Genomic DNA, 18,237 nt, shown 5'->3' on the forward strand with positions numbered 1-18,237 from the left:
ACCTTGGCTCCTTGCTGCACTCGCATAACAGCTAGTCAGCCTGCCACGCAGTCTCCTTGTGGAGTGCGTGGCAAGGAGCCCCGTGTCTTACCAGAGGCTGCTGTTCTGTCTTGCCGATAGAGTGTATAACCCGCCAGCTGTACTGTATGTTCTTAATGTCATCGTTCAGTCACGACTCAGTGAAGTATAACATATTACAGTTTTTAATGTCCCGTAGGATATACGTGCTTTCAGTTTGTCACATTTATTTTCCAGCGATTGAACGGTTGCTAGCAGAACGGAGGGTAAGGGCAGATTAGCCACTCGTCGCCTGATCCTTGTAAGGCACCCTGATCTTTTGCCTCAAAATTTCCGTTTCCTTCTCCAGCGAATCACGGGGATCGGGCCTGGTCGGGTGTCTGCAGTATATCCCTCGCGTTTGACTCATTGAAGAAGAACTCCTCATCCAATTTGAGGTGAAAAGTCCCAGTTCTGATGTCCAGAAGCTCTTTTCGGTCATAAGAGACAGTAGCAGCAACATTATGTACAAAACAAGTTACGAACAATGCAAAAAAAACTCAAAAGTAGCATGGCTGGTTGAGAACCAATAAGACGGCAGCCCTACCCTCCGGCACCATCAATTTACGGTTAAGGTTATGACTTAGGTTCAAGGGTTAATGTTATGGGAAGGGTTAGCTAACATGCTAAGTAGTTGCAAAGTAGCAAGTAGTTGCAAAGTTCCTGAAATGCTAAAGTTGTCTGTGATGAGATTTGAACACACAACCTTTGAGTACCAGACGTTCATGTTATATACCTATCCATTCACCCCAACCAACCACCCTCCTTTCATATTTGCCTTAAGTAACCTTCTATCTTATGTAACAATACCAAACGTAACATATCATACTAATTTGAGTGACCTAGATTTGTTTACTATTTTATGTCTAGTCTATGAGACCAGTCTATTATACCAGATCTGACTTATTTGTTTGTGTTCAAAATCAATTTTTGACCAATCCACAAACCAAACCAAAGATAGATAAACTAAGATATCCAATCATATCAAACCAGAAAACATCCTCTTGGAAGGGGGTCACATCAATATGTGATGACCTTAGGGGGTTGGCTGAGTAGGACAATTGCATACAGTGTCATCAGAGTTCACTCTGAACAACTACAAGTAACCACAGAGTTCATATATCCATATAGATAGCGTCGGAGTTCTATTCAGAAGACAAGATTTAGATAAATACCAAACGTGGCTGCAATAGTGTTATTTTATCACACATTTAATAGTCAGTCCTCTGCATACTGTAGAGAGATAGATACATGTTGAGCACATCAATTAGGGCTTAGCCAACAGGAGTATAGGGAGGTTAAAGGGTGTGTGTGTGTGTGTGTGTGTGTGTGTGTGTGTGTGTGTGTGTGTGTGTGTCAGTCACCAGATCTCAACCTAATTTAACACTTATGGGAGATTCTAGACTGCTTTTTCCACCTCCATCAACAAAACACCAAATTATGGAATTTCTTGTGTAAGAATAGTGTCACATTCCTCCAATAGAGTTCCAGACACTTTTAGAATCTATGCCAAGGAGCATTGAAGCTGTTCTTGCAGCTCGTCATGGCCCAATGCCCTAATAAGAAACTTTATGTTGGTGTTTCCTTTGCCTTCAACATAGACAGGTGGAGATTTATGTTGTCTTGCTTAGAGATAATACTTGTTCTACTGCTACTATATTTCCTCCAAACTACAGTATGTGGTGAATGATTGTCCTGTCTGGGGTTCCAGAATCCATTTTCTCTATATGCCGCAATTATTTATTTGGCTTGCATGTATTCTGTTATCCATTTGATGGTATCAGGAAGAAATGTATATCAAATTGCCTATCGTTTTTATGACATACTGTACATCTCTTACCTAGAGATCTTATTCCCCCTGAAGTTGAAAGGTAAACTCTGCAAACACAGGCGCCACAGTCACAGGGGCTTTGTCTATTCTGTAGGTGGGATTCAATAGGCTAAAAAGGGGATGACCCAAAAAGCAGGACAACCGGAATGCATTATTCAGCATATCCTTTGTTCAGCCATTCGTATACCCAAATGGGAATGGTACCTGGAGGAGACCAATATTAAGTCAGTCAGTGGTGAGCGTTGCATGGATGCACCTCACCTCCTTTTTTGAGAATATCAAATTAAGTGGAGATGGAAGGTCTAGCTGAAGGAGCTGGTCTCTCCCTCAACCTCAATAGGTCCATCTGCACTTACAGTGCTGATATGCCCAGAGCACACTGGCAGGCACATGCACTGTTCTGATTTAATGCTTTAGCTGGGATTTCTCACCGTCAACAGGCTATACAGTAGCTTCTCATCCCATAGTGTTTGCTGTGTGTCTTAGTAATGTAAATGTTTTCATGTTTTCAAGTTATTTCGATAAAGTACTAGAATATGTAGCAACTTATTTGAATGAGATTGATTTAAATCAAGTTGGCAGCCGTCTCTCTCTTCCTGTTCCACTCCCCTGTGTTGGAATCTATGTTTACCTAAGCAGTGGGGCTGAAAATAAGCCTTTTCCCTTGGCTCTCTTCATCTGTCACCCCAGTGCCCATGTATCTTAATCACTGTTGCTTTAAATCCATTTGAAATTGCCTCTCACTCACAGTCTCTCCTCAGTCGCTCTGCCTCATGGGGTCAATGGCCACATAATAACAACAAGGAGAGCAAAGGAAGAGGATTGATGGCAGAATCTCCTCTCCTCAAGAAGTCTTATTACCTTGCCTCTCATAAACAGAGGAGTACATCTGTGTGTATGTTCAGTATCTGTGTACTGTTCACCTCCCTGCCCACACACACAGCCGGTGTTCTAGCCCTCCTCTTCACCACCATGCGGCCAGTTAATTAAGGGGTCCTGTGTGTCTCTTCTGGTCTGGGCCTCAGCAGCTGTCTGGCTGTTTTATCACTGTTCAAGAGTACCATTAAGTCAGGCTTAACACTTAGTCGTCAACATAATGAGCCCAGTGGTGGTGATCGCTAGTGACCAGGGGACCAGAGATCCAGTCAGAGTGTGATAACATGGTCAAACCACACCTGATAGTTTCATTAGCTTTCCATTAGATTGTTTTTGCAGGTTTCATTCTCTATTACAGATGTATTACTGCTCATATTGATGTAGTGCCATCACCTCCGTAGCTGCATGGTCAATTACATGAGGGGGAATCAGATTTCTGTAGAAAATGTGTTTAGTCTGTGTTCCATTAGCTGGCTAATGTACAGATTGAGTTAGCAAAACCCCAGATCACAGCCTCAGTTTTTAGGCAACGATGAAATTATTAAATCGTGAGGATATTTGATCAAACACCATTTGTAGTTAATTCAATTCTCTCTGATAACATTTGTTTTAATCACAGACAGTATCATGAATAAAACCAATAAGCTTTGCTATACGCCGGATACTGTGTCAGTGGGCTACTGCCAAGAAGTCTGATCATTCATCCGTGTGACAAACACAACTTTTTCATCCCATTTGATGTGTTTTTAGTCCTGTCCTGCAAACAATGAGTTGTAAGGATGTCCCCGGAACGTCACGAAATGGTCACCTGAAGTCATCAGGACGTTGTGGTGTCATGGTCCCCTGGAGGTTTTGTCTAGTTCCCGGTTGTTCCCGGGGATGTCCCCAAGGACGTTTTCAGGACTTTCTTGGGATGTTGTGTCATGCTGCACTGGAGGTTTTTGTCTAATTCCGGTTTGTCACGGGGACGTCACCTGATGGTCACAAAAAAAGGGACGTGCACCCTAGTTTCATTACACATCATCCCTTTTTACTGTTGCTAAGTCCATCAAGGCACTGATAGGTGAACCACTGATCCAATCACAGCTCTTTGTGTTTTGGTAATGCTAGGGACATCCATACACACAAACAGTGCTTTCAACTTAAATAAAAAAGTCTGTGCTATCAAAACAGTCCTGTAGTCAGTTGTACTTCCTGCTTTACTTTTTGCTTGTAAGCCGGAATCAGCAGGATAGAATTCTGGTCAGATTTGCCAAATGGAGGGTGAGGTAAAGCTTTGTATGCGTCTTTGTGTGTGGAGTAAAGGTGGTCTAGAGTTTTTTTTCCTCTGGTTGCACATGCTGGTAGAAATGAGGTAAAACGTATTTAAGTTTGCCAGCATTAAAGTCCCCGGCCATTAGGGGTGCCACTTCTGGATGAGCATTTCTTGTTTGCTTATGACCTTATACAGCTTGTTGAGTCCTGTCTCAGTGGTAAATAGACGGCTACAAAAAATATAGATAAACTCTCTTGGTAGATAGTGTGGTCTACAGTTTATCATGAGGTACTCTACCTCAGGCGAGAAGTACCTCAAGAATTCTTTAATATTAGACATCATGTACCAGCTGTTATTGACAAATAGACACGAACCACCACCCCTCGTCTTACCGGATGTAGCTGTTCTGTCCTGCCGATGCATGGAAAACCCAGCCAACTTTATATTATCTGTGTCATCGTTCAGCCACGACTCGATGAAACATAAGATATTACAGTTTTTAATGTCTCGTCGGTAGGATAGTCTCAAACGGAGCTCATCCAGTTTATTCTCCATGGATTGCACGTTGGTCAATAGAACAGATGGTACGAATTCTCACAAGGCACCCAGATCTCCGCTGTATCTTCATCTATTCTTCATGCGAATGATGGGGATTTGGGCCTGGTCCGGGAGAAACAGTATATCCTTTGCGTCAGTCTCATTAAAGAAAAAATCTTCATCCAGTTCGAGGTGAGTAATCGCTGTTCTGATATCCAGAAGCTATTTTCGGTCATAAGAGACAGTAGCAGCAACATTATGTACAAAATAAGTTACATACAATACACAATTGGTTAGGAGCCTGTAAAACAGCAGCCATCCCCTCCGGCACCATTATTTCAATACAAGGCATGTATCAAATCCTCGCTTATACTGAAACTCCCAAGCGGAAACTGATTTACAACGGCTGTGTTTAATAACCATAAACCACCATCAACAGAACAATACAATAAATGGGTCAAACAAAACCCGGTAAATACCAGCATGTCGTGCACAAGCACTACAACAAACAATTATGGACAAGGACATGGGGGGGAACAGAGGGTTAAATACACAACATGTAATTGATGGAATTGGAACCAGGTGTGATGGAAGAAGACAAAACCAATGGAAAATGAAAAGTGGATCGGCGATGGCTAGAAGGTCGGTGACGTCGACTGCCGAACGCCGCCCGAACAAGGAGAGGGATCAACTTCAGCGGAAGTCGTGACAGGGGAACTCGTCTAGATAAAGCAATCAATGTCAGATTTTTGTTTTCACTGAATCTCCATTTGGATATTTGGTAAAAATTAGGCTGGGGAAATGTTAGCTAAGTTGAGGTGAGTGTTAATGACAATTTTTATTTTAGTTTGCTTATATATTAGCTGATAAGAACATTTTGCTAGCCTGTCCTACTCCCGACCAAAAACCTGTGACTTGGCTGATAATCAATCAATGTGATTTTGTTTCACTGAATCTCTGTCTGTATATTTGTTTAATTGATCTCTAGCTGGACAAGTGGAAGTGGTAGCTAATTTATTTGTTTGCTCATCTATCACTGATCATAAACATTTAGCATGCAATACTTGAGCCTAAATCAAGTGTATTCTTTGTTCTATTGACTCACGTAGTAGCTTTATATAGACTTATATAGAGCCTAGGCTATTTTCCTAACGTCCCAATCCCACTGAAACTCCAAATCCTGTCTCACGAAAATTCCTAACTTTATATTGTAATCTATTGGTTGCATTATCAAAGCACGTCCCACCTATGCATGCAGAAATACCGCTATAAAATATACCCCACTTCTCTGCGCTGTCTCGTGTTGCTGCCCATATGAGAGCTTTGGTAGAGAATGTGTGATCAATTATCAGGTAAGAAGGTAAGACCCAGATACAGACCACGTCGAATAAACAATAGTTTCATATCTCAACAGGGGCAGGCGATAGACAGGTCCAGGCAGGCAGGGGTCAGCAAACCAGAGGTGGGCCAATGGTACTGGACAGCAGGCTGGCTCAGGGTCAGGGTAAGGCAGAGGTCGATAATCCAGAGAGGGGGCAAAGGTACAGGTTGGCAGGCAGGCAGGCTCAGGATCAGGGGCAGGCAGAGTGGCCAGGCAGGCGGGCTCGGAGTCAGGACTGGCAAAGGTCAAAACCAGGAGGGAGAGAGACTGGAGAGAGACTGGAAAAAGCAGGAGCTGAGACACAAAATGCTGGTTGACTCAAACAAACAAGATGAACTGGCAACAGACAAACAGAGAACCCAGGTATAAATACACAGAGGATAATGGGGAAGAGGGGCGACACCTGGAGGGGGGTGGAGACAATCACAAAGACAAATGAAACAGATCAGGGTGTTACGTCAACAAACGATATGAGAGTAGATATATGGACATTATTTTTTTATACAGGGTTGGCCCAGTTAAGATACCTTGATATTTAAACAATTTCCTCTCTTCAACTCCCCATTATTCATGAGCTGATCTGCTATCTGTATAATCAGTCACTCAATTTTGCCAAATAGGAGATACAGTGCATTCGGCAAGTATTCAGACCCCTAGACTTTTTCCACATTTTCATACATCACAGTCTTATTCTAAAATGGATTAAATTATTTTTTTCCTCATCAATCTCTACATGCAATACCACATAATGACAAAGCGAAAACAGAAATACCTTATTTACATAAGTATTCAGACCCTTCACTATGAGACTCAAAATTGAGCTCAGGTGCATCCTGTTTCCATTGACCATCCTTGATGTTTCTACAACTTGACTGGAGTCCACCTGTGGTAAATTAAATTAATTGGACATGACTTGGAAAGGCATACACCTGTCTATATAAGGTCCCACGGTTGACAGTGCATGTCAGAGCAAATACCAAGCCATGAGGTCAAATTAATTGTCCGTAGAGCTCCGATACAGGATTGTGCCGAGGCACAGATCTGGAGAAGGGTACCAAAAAATGTCTGCAGCATTGAAGGTCCTCCATCATTCTTAAATGGAAGACGTTTGGAACCCCCAAGACTCTTCCTAGAGCTGGCCGCCCAGCCAAATGGAGCAATCTGCGGAGAAGGGCCTTGGTCACGGAGGTGACCAAGAACCCGATGGTCACTATGACCAAGCTCCAGAGTTCCTCTGTGGAGATGGAAGAACAACAATCTCTGCAGCACTCCACCAATCAGGCCTTTTATGGTAGAGTGGCCAGACAGAAGCCACTCCTCAGTAAAAGGCACATGACAGCCCACTTGGAGTTTGCCAAAAGGCACCTAAAGGACTCTCAGATCATGAGAAACAAGATTCTCTGGTCTGATGAAACAAAGATTGTACTCTTTGGCCTGAATGCCAAGCATCACGTCTGGAGGAAACCAGGCTCCATCCCTATGATGAAGCGTGGTGGTGGCAGTATCATGCTGTGGGGATTCTTTTCAGCGGCAGGGACTGAGACACTTCAGGATCAGGATCGAGGGAAAGATGAACGGAGCAAAGTGCTAAGAGATCCTTGATGAAAACCTGCTCCAGAATTCTCAGGACCTCAGACTGGGGCAAAGACCGGACAACGACCCTAAGCACACAGCCAAGACAACACAGAACTTGAATACAAGTCTTGGAATGTCCTGTGGCCCAGCCAGTGCCCGGACTTGAAACCGATCTCTGGAGAGACGTGAAAATAGCTGTGTAGCAATGCTCCCAATCCAACCTGACCAAGCTTGAGAGGATCTGCAGAGAAGAATGAAGAAACTCCCCCAGATTCAGGTGTACCAAGCTTGTAGAGTCATACCAAAGAAGACTCAAGGATTTAATCGCTGCCAAAAGATGCTTCAACAAAGTACTGAGTAAAGGGTCTGAATACTTATGTAAATGTGATATTTCGTTTTTTATTTTGAATTAGCAGACATTTAAAATCATTTTTTTGCTATCATTATGGCGTATTGTGTTTAGATTGATGAGGAAAAAACTATTTTATCAATTTTAGAATAAGGCTGTAATGTAACAAAATGTGGAAAAAGTCAAGCGGTCTGAATACTTACCAAATGCACTGTATTCTGTCATTCTTTCGAGGTTATCTAGCAAGCTTTGCAACTTTGGTCATTTGACTTTTGTTTGACTGCCGTTACAATGTTTGTATGATTCAACAGTGCTACTCGAGGTTTGCTCTGTGCGTCCTGAGCGTGCTCTGTGTCGAGATAACCTAGACCTACTGATGAAATGTGCTGAATTAATTGAGGAACATGATAACGCTCAGAATTTATGAACGGCCTGTTTTGCAATTCACAGCAATGTCATTGGCGATAAAAGTTACTCTGAGTTTGAGTTTGAGTTTATTTGTATTTTTACAGGGACTGTGCACATTAATCAACGTTTCAGTAAAAGTGACGGTTTTAGCCAGCCGGCTAATTTTCAACCGCAGTCCGCAACCGCAGGTTATTAAAAACAATTACAATACAGATAATTAATGAGCAGTGAGCACACGCAGAGCAACATAGAAACAAGCAAGACATAGCATTCAGACAGAGCAACATGGCACAAAAAGCAACAAGACAAAATCCATAAAAGCAACAGCGTGTTTCCACACCTCACAAGCTACAGACAACAGACAACATGGAAAGCGGCAATACACAGCTAGGGATTATGTTCACAAATCTGATTGACCTTTAGCAATGTCTTCATGTGAAAGTGTGATAGGTGGTGCAGTTATGTGTGTCTGATGGCAGTGTATTCCAGACATGGGAAGCTCTCACAGAGAAAGCTTTTCCTTAAGGGAACTATACAGTCACCTCTCATGGCAGACCTTGTGGATCTGCTGCCATATGTTTGGGTTTTCTGTTTAACAAAAATACTGAGTGGAGGGGGAGCCAGGCCATTTAGGATCTTGAATACAAGACATTCATCGGTGTATTGCACAAGATTTTCCAAACTCAGGAGCTCATGCTTTCTGAGGATGTAACAGTGATGATGGCTATTGGGCTTCCTATCAACCACTTTGAGAGCCTGTTTGTAGACAGACTGAATAGGTTTTAATGTTCTACAGCAAGCTTGGGCCCAACTAGTCAAGCAGTATGTTAAGTGGGGGAGTATCATAGATTTGAAGTACAGTTTTGCTACCTCTGTAATCAAGCAATTTCGTATAAATCGGAAATTAGCTAGGTTGAATTTGGTTATTTAAATTACCTTTTTCACCTGCTTTTTAAAAGAGAGGTTGGAATCAAGTATGTTGCCAAGGTACTTAAAGTCAGATACCACATGGAGCTTCTCCCCTGACACATAGACATCTGGCTCAGTAGCATCTGTTGCCCTCTTTGAGAAGAACATGCAGACAGTTCTTTTCACATTGAGATGCAAACACGAGTCACTGAGCCACTTTGTAACCTGGACCATTACAGTAGTGAGTTCTTGTGCAGCTTGTTGTTTGCTCTTTGCATGCACATATATCACTGTATCATCTCCATACATTTGAACTTCAGACCCAGTACAGACAGAAGGCAGATCATTAATGTACAGGCTGAACAGGAGGGGCCCCAGTATTGACCCTTGGGGCACGCCCACATCATAGCTAAGAGTGGGTGACAGCTCATTGCTCACTCTGACACACTGAGTTCTGCCTTCAAGATATGATTTCATCCATCTCAAGGCATCGGGGGAAAAGTTGAACTTGGGCAATTTTGTGCTGATAACTTTATTTTGGGAGAACCCTGGCATAGTGACCTTGGTTTTAAACGCTTTAAATGGGCACTTCCGAATTTTGTTGTATTTCCCGGGACTCTGGATAAATATGAATTATTCCCACTATGGAAACTTGGTAGATTTTCAGGAAAATATTAATCCCTACCTGACATCCTCAGTGGCGTCCTGGGAATGTACAGCGAACAAGACACAGGTCCCCTAGAGAACGTTCCCTTGGGACAATCACGCAGCCTTCTTAGAACGTTCTCAGAAAGTCAGTGGGATAACGTTGCGCAAAAACCCTTAAGAGACCTAATGGAAACGTCACTGAATGTCCTCATGACATCTCCTGTTTGCTGGGTGGCCATCTGGCATTAACATTGCCCTAAAGAACTCCCTAAACTGCCACATAAGTATGACAAGCATGTCATTGATGAATGACGGAACATCAGACTGGCTGAACGATGGTTATTTGCTTGCATAACGAAAGGTTGCATCTGTTTGAGATTGCATTTGTAGTATTACAGTTTTCAGTATTTGTGCCATGTCTCTGCAGTGATTCATCTGTACGGAGCCAGAGATGTAAAGGAAAAGTGCATCAGGGGCCTGATTGTAACCCCTGAACAGGTGGGCCTGCCTGTGGAGTGGGTCTTACTGGGAATAGGGCACTGGGTTGCCCTCAAAACCAGGTCAAATTAGGATGGGGAGCCTCATGACTATGCCGACGGCAGTATTATCAAATCAAATACAATTTTATTTGCTGCGTACACATAGCTTGCGGATATTATCCCGAGTGTAGTGAAAATCTTATCTTCCTTGCTCCAACAGTGCAGTAATACCTAACAATACACGCAAATCCCCAAAATAAAAAAATACAGTATATACAGTAACACTTTACTTGACACCTGGTCATAACCATGTCATAATATGTCGTAACAGCTGACATAACTTGTCCTAACCTGTCATAATATTGTCATAACACTGTCATGACCCATATTTACACCTGTTGTGACATATATTGCACTATTTTAAGGCTGGTTATGGCACCTACATAAGAGTGTCAAAACCCACATTTATTCAAATTCGTTTTTTCATTGCCAAGAAGTTTCCTTTTGTTTGAAAGTTTGTCTATTATATCCTTCCTATTATCAGCATTTTTTAAATAACTTATAGAAAATACGCTTTATGACACTGTCATGAAGCATTATGACCATCCTGTGTCCCTTTACTTGGACTAAGAAAATACACTTTATGACACCGTCAATAAGCATTATGACCACCATAATCATATAAGCCAGATAGGCCTATCACGTACATGCACTTATATCAGTCATCATTCACAAAGAGGGTGTCTTGTCCTGCTCATGAAATCTGATCCTGCATTCAGCCCAGTCATCAGCAACAGAGCATTGGGGTAGGACAATGTCTGACATAAATGTGTGCACAATTACAATGATAATTTAACATGGTCAATAAAAAGATCTATTTCATAAACACTGTTGACACACAGACTAATGGAATGTTTATCCTTGTGTAATAGGTTTTGTGTGTTTTGACACTCTTATGTAGGTGTCATAACCAGCCATAAAATAACTACCATGGTGGGTTTTGTGGGTTTTTACAGTCTTATGTACGTGTCATAACCAGCCATAAAATAACACAGTATACTATATGGCACAACAGGTCTCAACAAATGTGTCATGACAGTGCTATGACCATAAATTATTAAGTTATTTTAACCCTTATGACATGGTATGATGCTGGGTGTCAAGTAAAGTGTTACCGTCTATACTGTATGTATGTATGTATGTATGTATGTATGTATGTATGTATGTATGTATGTATGTATATATATATATATATATATATATATATATATATATATATATATATATATATGAAGTAGGTAAAACAGTATGTAAACATTATTTATGTGACCAGTGTTCAATGACTATGTACATAGGGCAGCAGTCTCTAAGGTGCAGGGTAAAGTACGGGGTTGCAGGCAGCTAGTAACAGAGACTAAAGGTCAGGGCAGTGAACTGGGCAGAGGGCGGCTAGTGGTGACTATAAGTTGTTTTTCAGTCTCTCTGTCCCAGCTTTGAAGCACCTGTACTGTCTCCGCCTTGTAGGTGGTAGCAGGGTAAACAGGCCGTGGTTTGGGAGTGACCAAGCAAAAATTCTTCAGCCTCCTGAGGTTGAAGTGGCGCTGATGCACCTTCTACACGTCACTGCCTGTGTGGGTGGACCATTTCAGGTTATCAGTGATGTGCATGCAGAGGAACTTGAAGGTTTTTACCCTCTCCACTGCGGCCCTGTGGATGGGGGTATGCATGCTCCCTCTGCTGTCTCCTGAAGTCCACAATCAGTGAGAGGTTTTTTTCCAGGCACCACTGCCAGGGCCCTCACCTCCTCCCTGCAGGCTGTCTCGTTGTTGTTGGTAATCAGGCCTACCACTGTTGTATCGTCTGCGATGATTGCGTTGGAGACGTGCGTAGCCACGCAGTCATGGGTGAACAGGGAGTGCAGGAGGGGCCAGAGCACATACCTTTGTGGGGGCCCCCTGTTGAGGATCAGCGTGGTGCTTTCACCACCTGGTGTCGGCCCGTCTGGAAGTCCAGGACACAGTTGCGCACTGGGTGTGGTTCAGACCCAGGGCCCCAAGCTTAGTGATAATCTTAGGGGGCACTGTGGTGTTGAAGGCTGAGTTGTAGTCGATGAGGGGAAGGGAAGTATAATGTGTCTTCCATATTTAACCCAGCCCCTCTGAATCAGAGAGGTGCAGGGGTCTGCCTTAATAGACGTCCACGTCATTGGCACCCGGAGCAGTTGTTGTTGAACAGCATTCTTACATAGGTATTCCTCTTGTCCAGATGGGATAGGGCAGTGTGCAGAGCGATGGTAATTGCGTCATCCATGGATCTGTTGGGGCGGTATGCAAATTGTGACGGGTCAAGGGTGTTTTGTACGGTGGAGGTGATATGATCCTTAACTAGCCTCTCAAAGCAGTTCATGATGACAGAAGTGAGTGCTACGGGGCGATTGTCATTTAGCTCAGTGACCTTTGCTTTCTTGTGTACAGGAACAATGGTGGCCATCTTGAAGCAACGGGGAACAACAGACTGGGATAGGGAGAGATTGAATATGTCCATAAACACTCCAGCCAGCTGGTTTGCACATGCTCTGAGGACACGGTTAGGGATGCCATCTGGGCCAGCTGCCTTGTGAGGGTTAACACACTTAAATGTCTTACTCATGTCGGCCCGGGAGAATGAAAGGTCAGTTCTCATGAGCGGCGGTGGCCCGCCTCGGCGGCGCTATGTTTTCTTCGAAGTGGGCGAAGAAGCTGTTTAGCTTGTCCGGGAGCAAGGTGTTGGTGTCCTCGATGTGGCTGGTTTTCGCTTTATAATCTGGGTCCATGACATGGCTGGTTTTCCCTTTATTATCTGTGGAATTATTTTTCATCTTCATACAATCATCGATACAATCATTCACTTTACATTGGATGATTGCTTTTTTTGTTTTTTTAACTATCATAGTGGTACTTGTCCACAAATGGTATTTTATTATCACAGAAAATGCACTAATATGGTGAATTAAAGTCAGGCTAATCTACATTTAAGACTGTTTACTTGATTTTTAGGGTCTGCCATTATTCACTCAGTTATGACTGAAATAAATAAGGCTTAGAGAGAAGATCAAACAAGCACAGGGGAGGAGGTTGCTGACTGGAGCGGGCCAGGGGGCAGGGGCTGCCATGAGTGTGTGTGACAGAAATAAGAGAGGCCATGGCTTCCTGTGGCAGTGTGGGGTGGAGGTGGTCAGGTGGTGGGGCATCGGTATGCAAAATACACGTTAGTTCGACACTCAAACCTTGCCTGGAGAGAAGTGAGATGGATGGCAGGTGCAGCACCTGAGAGCTGCTTTTCTCACACACTGTCAGCTCCAGTCTCTGGGCCAATCCATCTTCCCTGCCCTGGTGCCTCGATACCTCCTCCTCCTGCCTCCACAGCCAGCACTGCCTAAGCACAGTCACTGACCGCTATGGTTCTTGCTCTGAACCACTGTTAAGAAAAATCCCTCCTCCCATCACCGTGGGGTGTCCCCCTTAGATCCCAGAGGGCCCGGGGGAGAAAAGGCAGATAGGTACTCTTGTAACAGTTAGTTTTGATTAGGTAAACCCTACACCACCAGGCTCAACACTAGCATGAGTGGGTATATTTAGAATGCCATTACCAGATGAACTGTTCTCAGATATTTTCTCATTACTTATTACAAGAAGCGTGTCATCAGGGTTACACCTTTTTTCATTATAGATGCCAATTCATTGATGGAAAATAATAGCATTGTTCTGTTTACCACTATGACCCCAGCAAATCCTTATAAGTCAGAATAAGGATTATGCTGTGACCTGCCCCTATAGTAACTGCTAAACTAGTTCATGTGAAGACAGGATATTATAGCTTTTATAACATCTCCTGGTACTGTTGGTATATTACTATACCTTTATCCCAGAGGTTGTAGAGGCCTCAAGGTTACCTGTCATCCTGGCTCCAGGAGTGTTGTTGTGGTCAGGAGAGATGGGTGGTGACAGGCATGTCCCCTTCTACCCAGTCACCTCCACCCCCACTCACAGTCCCTGTCCCACTGTTAATCTGTGGCTGCTGCTCCACTCCCGTTCTCCCGTTCTCCCCTCAGAGCCTGTCAGTCCTGCTCCCCTCAGAGCCTGTCCGTCTCCTGTGCATTTGCTCCTGCTTTCCCCCTGGGAACCTGCTGGTTGTTGCTAACAATATAGTGAGGGCCCCTTCCTGTCCCCTCTGTGCCACTTACTCTAATGGATGAACAGTACAGAGAGAGGCAGGTCACCTTCACACACACACACACACACACACACACACACACACACACACACACACACACACACACACACACACACACACACACACACACACACACACACACACACACACACACACACACACACACACACACACACACACACATACACACGACGTTGAGCACTGTGTTAGTTACTCCACCATCAGCCTGTACTACTGTACTGCCCGGAATTGACATTTCTACTGCTTGCAACTCTTTTTAGATTATCCCAAGATATTTCCTGATTTACATCCATCCAGCCCCTTTGGGGATGTGTAATTCTCCTGTGATCGCCAAACTTTCCTTTGCCAGCCTAGTAAGTACTGTTAGCACTTTTGTCGGATCGAGATTGTAGCAGTAACATGGCAGGATCAGTGAAATCTTACTGAAATGTCTGAGTCCCTGTCTCACACGTGCCACAAGTATGTCCCATCATGTTGGGAGAGAGAAGGAGCGAGAGGAGAGAGAGGAGAGAGAGAGAAGGAGAGAGCGAGAGGGAGAGGAGACAGAGGGAGAGCCGAAGGCATTGGGTCATTTCTGTGCGCCATGTGGCAGCATCACAGGACGATTTCAGCAACCTCCGTGCCAAGATTAGTGCTCCCTTGAGCCTTCAAACCAGTACTCCTGATTACATCTTGGAAGAGCTGTATGTGCAGATGTTCAAGCACACATATACAAACACACACCACACATGCACACTTACAAAACACCCACAACTACACACATAGGCAAATAACATTAACTAAAACAAATGTGTTTTTAAATGGGATGAGTACATACGCATGGCAGTAGCATGAGTATAGCATCTGTCCATATGACCTTGGATGTCCCACAGGAGGGGGAGTAGAGAGGATCAGATGGATGCTCATATCATAGATTACCTCCCCCCAGAGACACATAATGTGCTCACTGTTGTTTTACTGCCAGAATGTATGTCTGAAAGAGTCAGGGATAAACCCATGAGCAGCATTAGGCTACACATGACATGCATGCACATGATAATACTACACGGACGATGTTACGCACTATTAGGAATATTTTTATGAAGAAACAACTTGGTGGTGCTCCGTTTTTCTAGAACATTAAGCTGGAAGAATTGTATTTGAAAAATACTTTGAGTGGCTCTAAAGAAAGACGAGATCAACGAGTGCAGTGTTGTTATCCTGTACATTGGCAGAGGATGGAAATTAGGATGCCTCTCCAGTACAACACCATGGATGTTTTCATGTATATATCTGACCTCTCTCCACTCATACGCTACGCTAACTCCCGGTAGGACCTTCTACACTAGCCATTAATAGCAGGGTAATATTTTCAATTAGCATTCAGCTCTCTGTTGTTGTACTCTGTGTTCAGCTGCATTAGATAATGCTTATCATTTACAAATGAGAGGCCAGCAGGCCAACAAGCGATTAGTACACTACGAATAATTTGTGTATGAGACAGGACCAAAGATGCCCATAGTATGTGAGGAATACTAAACACTCAAAATGCATTTTTACTCTGGCTATTGAAACCTATCCTATGAGGTTTGCTCAAGCCTCTTAAATGATAGGGATTTGCAATGAGCAAAGTGGTCTTTGATTGACCGAAGGGCTTAGGAATGAATAATTTCATGGCCCCAAGCTATGGGAGGCCAACATCATACTAGCTAGGTCCAGTGGAGATGGACTTACTGCTAGGTGTACAATTTAGAGTTGGCGGTATTTGTCTTATACATTTTTCTTGTCTTCATTCACAGAGCGATTGTAAAGAAGGGAGTGTCGTTTCGAGCAGCAACACCTAGTAACTCGTTGCTGTGGGATATCACTCTGGACGCTGGAGCAGATGGCACCATCGCTGTTGTTTGTCAGAGGAAATCTGCCATACCGGGAAAAAGGCAAGTTTGCTGAAAATACACAACAATCCCCAAATGTACTGTCAGTGAACTCCATTAAACTCACCGTGTTCAACCACTGGACCATGGATGGACCCTTCACGTCTGGGTTGGGCTGCTCATAGACAGCTTTAAACACACTTCTGAATGCTAAGAAGTTATATTATGTCATGGGTTGTTAGATAATGTATTGTAATAATAGTGTACATGCTACTGGGGCTTAATGATTTCAATTTTGCCTGAGGGAGTGAAAAATAGTCTGCAAAGTAGTATGAGTAGGATAATCCCTCAGAATAAATACCACCCACACACGATGCCATTTTGACCGAGGCTTAGCCTATCTGACCTGACAAGACACCGTATGCTATCCAAGCACAAAACTGCTGCTGGGAAAAGCTTAAGTAAATCTGCTTTTAAAAAGGCCACTGTCCTCACACCTTATTAAGTAGAGCTACCTCTTAACCTTTAATGCAGTGGGCTAAATCAGGGTCACGCAGAGTGTTTCTTGGTAGTCTTAAACAAATCTACTTTGAAACAAAAGTATACACCTCACACACATGGTTATGGAAGACACCTACCATGTCAGATATAGAGTTGAAATGTATTCCATTTTGAGTTTGCAATTTGGTCATTTGACTGCAGGAAAGGGCTATGTCAATCTCTGGAAATTTCTAATTGCTTATCTATAGTTCACATGAAATCGTTGAAAAGTATTTCTGTCCCCTATTTAGAATATAAAATGTTTTTGTATCCTGTACAGTATGTTGTTAGTGCTTTTGGAAAACAATTAAACAATGATTAACATTAAACATTAGCTAGCCCCAGTCAATGTGAAGATGTGGCTTTGTTGATAATACCCCTTCAGCTCCTAGAAGCTAAATTTGTATGTCCTTTTAAGTCTGTAGGGATATTTTTCTGGTACCATTGCTGCTGTCACAAATATGTCTAGAGTCATGGTCCTCTTTCTGAAGTGTAACCTTTTCCTTGCTTGAGGACAATACACCAGATGTAGGAACCTGTCCATGCTGGAACAGGACCTTCAATTGACATTCCATGTAACTGACCAACTCTGTGGCTTGGATGACCTTTAGATGATCTGGTGTGGCTCCAGGTATTTATAGTCTATGAGAAGTTCCCATGAAATCAAAAGTGGCACTTCATTTGTCGTTTGTAATTTTAGTTGAAGCATTTTGGTGTCCATGATTGAATTGAGCTGGGTTGACCTCATTTTCTTATTTTCCCCATGTGATGGTATTCGTTCATTGTTTATCAAACCCGTTTTGGGGAAAATATTTGTGGATGCAAAATCGTTTGTTAGGGCTAATCCATCTTAAAATGTCATAATTTACTAGACCCCCTGTAGGGGCTGTCTAATGTCACACTACTTTGGGGATTTCATGGACTTTGTCTCTCAGTTTCCTATAGTGTCAGTAAGTACTGTGAGTGTTTATGTAGCTATCTGGATATTAAGACATTTTTTGCCTCGGTTTGACAATAGACTGCAATGGATCTTCCGACTTAAAACAGCTGCTTATTGAGAGTGCTGTCCCTTTAATAATCTGGGGGTTGGAGTACTTCACTGCTTCACCCACAAGAATGGCAGAAGGCTATAATGGTGTCCCCCATTTCAATGTAATGCCAGATTAAACTGGCAAAATCTGTTTTAATGTGGGATAGAGACCCTCTTTTAATCGGGCACATCTTGTTTTGATACTTGACTGAAACATTTATGATTTGTTTGTGTTTCAGTGTTTTTGTGCAATATACTAAGATTATTTAATTAAAG

General features: G+C 43.0%; 1 protein-coding gene across 1 annotated transcript in view; it reads left to right on the forward strand.

The window, feature by feature from the left end:
* Positions 1-18,237, forward strand: part of LOC115200044 (transmembrane protein 132D-like) — a 74,013-nt gene that overhangs the window by 15,973 nt on the left and 39,803 nt on the right. The window contains exon 3 of the mRNA XM_029762723.1: positions 16,317-16,454. Coding sequence (XP_029618583.1) covers positions 16,317-16,454 — 138 coding nt within the window. The remainder of the gene's footprint in view (positions 1-16,316; positions 16,455-18,237) is intronic.

Source organism: Salmo trutta, chromosome 9, assembly GCF_901001165.1.
Source record: "Salmo trutta chromosome 9, fSalTru1.1, whole genome shotgun sequence".
NCBI lineage: Eukaryota > Metazoa > Chordata > Actinopteri > Salmoniformes > Salmonidae > Salmo > Salmo trutta.